The sequence below is a fragment of the Aplysia californica genome, unplaced genomic scaffold (genome assembly GCF_000002075.1).
Source record: "Aplysia californica isolate F4 #8 unplaced genomic scaffold, AplCal3.0 scaffold01218, whole genome shotgun sequence".
NCBI classification, from domain to species: domain Eukaryota; kingdom Metazoa; phylum Mollusca; class Gastropoda; order Aplysiida; family Aplysiidae; genus Aplysia; species Aplysia californica.
In genome coordinates this window covers 48,672-54,279 of record NW_004798488.1, presented here as the reverse complement: position 1 = coordinate 54,279, position 5,608 = coordinate 48,672, and the positions used below count along the sequence as shown (strand labels likewise).

At 39.0% G+C, this 5,608-nt stretch overlaps 1 protein-coding gene across 2 annotated transcripts in view; it reads right to left on the bottom strand.

The window, feature by feature from the left end:
* The window catches only part of LOC101849983 (AN1-type zinc finger protein 4), a 24,050-nt gene extending 22,351 nt beyond the window's left edge, over positions 1-1,699 (bottom strand). The window contains exon 1 of one of the 2 annotated variants that reach the window (XM_005112251.3): positions 1,267-1,699. In XM_005112251.3, the coding sequence (XP_005112308.1) occupies positions 1,267-1,369 (103 nt within the window). In that variant the 5' untranslated portion in view covers positions 1,370-1,699. The remainder of the gene's footprint in view (positions 1-1,266) is intronic. The other variant, XM_005112252.3, reaches the window with a different exon arrangement.
* Positions 1,700-5,608: the final 3,909 nt, after the last annotated feature.

Sequence of the window (5,608 nt, the reverse complement as noted above, 5' to 3'; positions counted from 1 at the left end):
TACCACATTTGTAAGCTTAGTTTCTTGTTCTTAACGAATTTCAAAATTTCCCCCTCATCATGCCTTAAACCGGCAGTGGACGCTCCGTCTAAACGAAGCTTGAGTGCCGTGGACGTAGCCTCAACAGAGCCTGCAAACTGCATTCAGGGCGCCGTGAACGTAGCCTGCCAACTACATTCACGGCGCCGTGAACCTAGCCTGCAGACTACGTTCACTGCGCCGTGAACGTAGCCACTGCGTATGAATAAAGTTATGTTAGACAATTACAATAGATAAAATATAATGAAAGGTAGACTTACTAGGCCTAATTATGACACCGGAGAATAGCTTCTGATCTATTTACCGACGCGATGCTGGAGAATAGCCACTTGCTTTTGCTTTAGGGGTGACTATATTTATGCAAAATAGGTTACTGCCAAAGTCGAGCAGTCTTTTTTTCTCGCAGTACCTTTTGAAGGCATTTTCAAATGTAGTAGTACAGTCCAGGAACGTTGCCCCAACGACATCTGGAGTAGATCTAGATTCTATCTAAATATTCAGACATTTAAAAATCTCTAGCTAGCTCTAGAAATTTAATTTGAGGCAAAAAAAGGCTTCTTCCCAGTCCTCGCAGAATGGCAGAATGAAAGGATGATGCCTGAATCTCGCAAATAACCAAAAAATCTCGAGATCGGAAACCGTTCAGAGAAATAGAGTTCAACTTTATTTTCCCTTACGTTCGGAGAAATAGTCACTACGTTGATCTAGATATCTAGATCTAGTCAAGTAGAGATGATTCAAAAGAAACACCAATTCACTAAGACTAAGACATATAATAAATATATAGAGGGATAAAAATAGATTCTACTTCTAAGTCTAATTAGATAATCTAGAATCTAGGTGTAGGACCAGGACTTGGAGGGAGCGTATTCAATCTTTGTCTTTACACTAGATCTAGATTCTAGACAATCTAGAATCTAGTCTAGAGATCTTATTTAAACTTAAACTTTTAGAACGGTGACCTATTAGAACGGCTAATCTAGATCTAGATTCTAGGTCTAGATCTAGAATCTAGATATCTACATCTACATCTAGAATCTAGATCTAAATCTAGATCTAGATATTAGATCTAGATTCTAGATCTAGATTAGTTTCGTTACTGCTGGCACTGCTCTTCATTTCTGGGTCACACACTGTTGTACACAAAGACAGTTTAGTTTAGTAAAGTCCAGGCTCAGGGAGAAAGAAAACATTCACTCAAGGCCAAGACTAACCTAAACTGCTTACCTTCGAGCCTTTGTATCTTTGCCTTTACTGACACCACAGTTTCAAACGGCGAAACTCGCAGTTCAAAAGCTGTTCCAGTCAGTGTTTCTATAAAGAGCTCCATTTCTCCAGTATAAGATGATAGGTCCTCAAGCGAGGCCTTCCTGTGTTTTGATTCCTTTTCACTCGGTCATTCTACCTGATCCCTGGAATTTATATGAACACCTCTCATAAACTCACACAAGAAAAGCTATTATCACAACAAAAATTCGCTCCTCGAGAAAGACCAGTGGTCCTCTTCCGAACTCTCCTCCATCCTCAGCCACAGAAAAGATTGACTAACAACGAAACACTGAAACAAACACTGAAGACAGCTTTGTGTTTACACCTCTCATCAGGATCTATCACAATATGGAGGTACTGCGGAATTTGAGGCTTACCGCAATTGCCCGTATGTTGTAGTTACTGACAACAAACTGGCAAGAGCCGCCATGTACGCAAGAACTGATGACGTAATACAGAACATTTCATCTAAAAAGTATCACTTGTCATTGTCAGACTTTATTGGCGCTAGAGTGTAACTTTCTCGAGCACCCTCACATTTTTTAAATTATTTTTTTTTGCAGATCTTATTGGCCCTAGGGTAGAGAGGCAAAGTTCAAGGTACCACTGCGCCCTTCTAGTATTATTAAAAGCAGCTAGTCAACCAACCAAGACAATTAAATTTGGAAAGAAGGAAAGAAAAAGAACCAAACGAACTAGAGATAGGTAATTAAAATTCGGTAGAAATTCAACGCCCTCAAATAAAACTTTTACAAAATCAAAAAGTGCAATTTTTGTACACAGGCCTATGTTATATACATTGGATATATATATATATATATATATATATATATATATATATATATATATATATATATCTATCTATCTATCTATATATCCCTCTTTGATATCTGTCTCTGTCTCTGTCTCTTTCCATCTCTCCCTCCCCCCCCCTCTCTCTCTCTCTCCCTCTCTTTCTCTCTTTCTCTCTCTCTCTCTCTCTCTCTTTCTCTCTCTCTCTCTCTCTTTCTTTCTCTCTCTCTCTCTCTCTCTCTCTCTCTCTCTCTCTCTCTCTCTCTCTCTCTCTCTCTCTCCCTCCCTCCCTCTGTCTCTCTGCTATTTAAATCTTATTTAGGCCTACTTGCTAGTTTGATATTGTTTCAACAACAATTAAAAGGGATCAGCGACCAGTGCTTGTCATTTTGTAGATATCCGACGTAGGTCATATTATGTTCTTTTGTCAGATTAGGGTGCATAAATGAATTTGAAAGGATTGTTGTAGCCTAAAATATTGAATGGGCTGGTATGCATGAATAGCGTGTTGTTAATGTGTAAGAGGTCGAAATTTTATTTGATTGTGAGGGGTCTATATTATATGGATCGGCGCTATAGAAGTGACTTATCTATCTATCTATCTATCTATCTATCTATCTATCTATCTATCTATCTATCTATCTGTCTATCTATCTATCTATCTATCTATCTATCTATCTATCTATCCATCTATCTATCTGTCGGTCTGTCTGCCTGTCTGTCTACCCATCATGTTTACCCCCCCCAAAAAAAAAAAATCCCAACCAACCAACCAACAAACCAAACAAACAAACAAACGAACAAATAAACAAACAAACGAAGGAACAATCAATCAAACGAACCAACACAAATACAGAGACATATTATGTACAGGCATTCTACAAACATTCGCAGGGGCTCTCGTGGCCTAGAGGTTAAGGTGTTAGCCTCTCATTCAAAGGTCCCGGGTTCGAATCCGGGTAGCGACCGAAACATTTTCTTCTCTAAAATTGTCTCCTTTCACCTCCTTTCCTGCTCTCTAGCAATGTTCTGTTGTCTGCTTTCATTTTCACTTTCTGCCCCCACCCCCTCACCTCTTTTGCCCCCTCCTCTGGGCTCCTGACTCTTTCTGCAGCCTTTCTACTGCTACTCATTGGCTCCTCCTTAAGGCTGTCTTTCTGTCACACCCCTGATCTTCTGGTAGGAAAGATCTACACCTAGCCTTCTCGGACAAGGGCGAAAAATCTCGGAGGGCCCGTGTGCAAGTTGCGCAGGTTAAAGATCCCTTGGTGGTAAAAAATCGATAAGAGTAGGCTTCGGCCGCCACCCGGGCAAAATTCAAAATTTCCTACCAACTGAAAATATTAGGTGTGTCCCGCGCGCTCATATGACCTTATGCAGTTGCGAACGCCGTAAAACACTTTACAAAAACAAAAACAAACATTCGCAAATACATGTAGTTTCCTGGCCCAATTACTATATATATATATATATATATATATATATATATATATATATATATATATATATATATATATATATATATATATGTATTATATATATTATATATATACATGTAGCTGCACATGTATTATAATATGTAGAACAGTTAAGCGCCTTCAAACACTACGCTATACTTTCCATTGTATGGTAGGCCTATCTGCTATAATTATATTATAGGAACAGGATATCCCTTAAAAGACTAAAATTTACCCCCCCCCCCCCCCCCCCCCTCTAAAAAAATGCCAACAACCGAGTTCTTCCAGGCAACACTTTCAAACTCTGACACATGCACAGAGCCTCATGCAGTATTAAATTGACAATGACATAATAGGAGATGTTAACATTTGTAGCGCAGTGATCTAGCTTACTCAGCTGGCCCGCATACAAGGAGCTTAGAATTTTTAAATTCCTTGCCCGCATATTATAAGGTGTAGTGTGACCACAGAGTTACCTCCTTCTTGTATTGTAAATCTGAGTGTGACGACAATGCAAAGATAAAGTAGATAAGCTCGTAACGTTTTTCATTATTTATTTTGAGATCGCAAATTGTGTCTTTTTATAGCTTACACTACGGCAATACTCGCGAGTATCTTCATGTTCTGAGCTTAGGTCTATATTTTATGTTGGAAAAAATGGTCTTCATCATTAGCAGTAATTTTAAGCTAAGGCGATACGCTATCTCCTTCATATAATACACAGCTTTTCTTAATTTCTCAAGATGTCACTAATATATTAGGCTAGAGTATATAGTCTATAGTTTTGTTGTTTGTTTGTTGTTGGCTTTCTTTTTTTGATTGTTTTTTTTAGAAAATTGTTTTGTTTGTTTGATTGTTGTTATGTTTTTCGGCATGTCTGAAAAGCAATCTTTCAGCTCGTATACCGGGTCAGTTTCCACGCAAAAGGGCATGAGCTGATGATCGTGGTACCAACCTAAATGGACGATGGTGCATGGTAGTTCAATCAGGCATGCCCATCCCTCATGCAGTTATAGATTAATTATTTATAATAATCACCTACTCTTGACGAGTTGAGTCAAGAGTATCGACTTAGTATGGATTTCATGTCTCAGTTGCTGAAAGGGTAAGCCTGTTTCTCCTCTACGCCAAACTTTGCCTGCTGGTGTCCACCTGGATCAGTTCAATCTCTTTTTCATAACAGGCGCCCACACCACCTTTGAGAGACTACACCACAATTTCCACTCATCAGTATGCAGCACAGAATTCTACAATAAGTGTAGAATTCTGTGGTATGCAGTAATCAACCATTTAAAAAGAAATAGATGTAGTAGCCTACTACTTGTAAATAGCCTGGCTAAAAAAAATCGAAATGTGGCCCTGCATGGATGGATGGATGGATGGATGGTTTTGTCAAGGATGAATCTAACGAAAACAAAGGCATGATGAAAGTCGTAGTCGAGTTCGGAAAACATGGGGGGGGGGGTGTCTTTGGCTGTCGGTTTGAATCTTATAAACAATATAAAAGAAACCGACTGTGATCCTCCTGCTGCACCACTCCAAACCATGTCATGTGTTACAGCTGATCATTGGTTCAAACAATACTAGATCTATCTGTTGTCGTTGGATTTTTTAAAATTTATTTATTTTTTAAAATTCTGTCAGCCTCATTAACCAAGGCCATCACCCACATCACAAAGCGCAGGGATTTAACGCCTTTCTCCTGGATTTGGCATAATTTTATGTTTTTCAAAATGCAAAGTGGTAGGCCGACTACTGAGCAACACTGTATGACTTCTTCGGGACAGAGAGGTTCCCAAATGGTTTTATGTCAACACCATACTTTTTCATAATAAGATGGAGTTGTCCCTCGGCTCCCTTGGTAAGACTTTATTTAGCTTCCCTAATATATTTGAACCTTTGAAATCTCCATGAGCCAGTATATGCGTTGGGCCGTTATGAAGTTATCCATGGTGGTGTTTTAGTTCAACCAGAGAGGTTCAACCCTTGCTTTTTGGAACTACAGTATGTCAAAACACTGCATTCCCATTTTTTCATTAGCGGTGAAATTT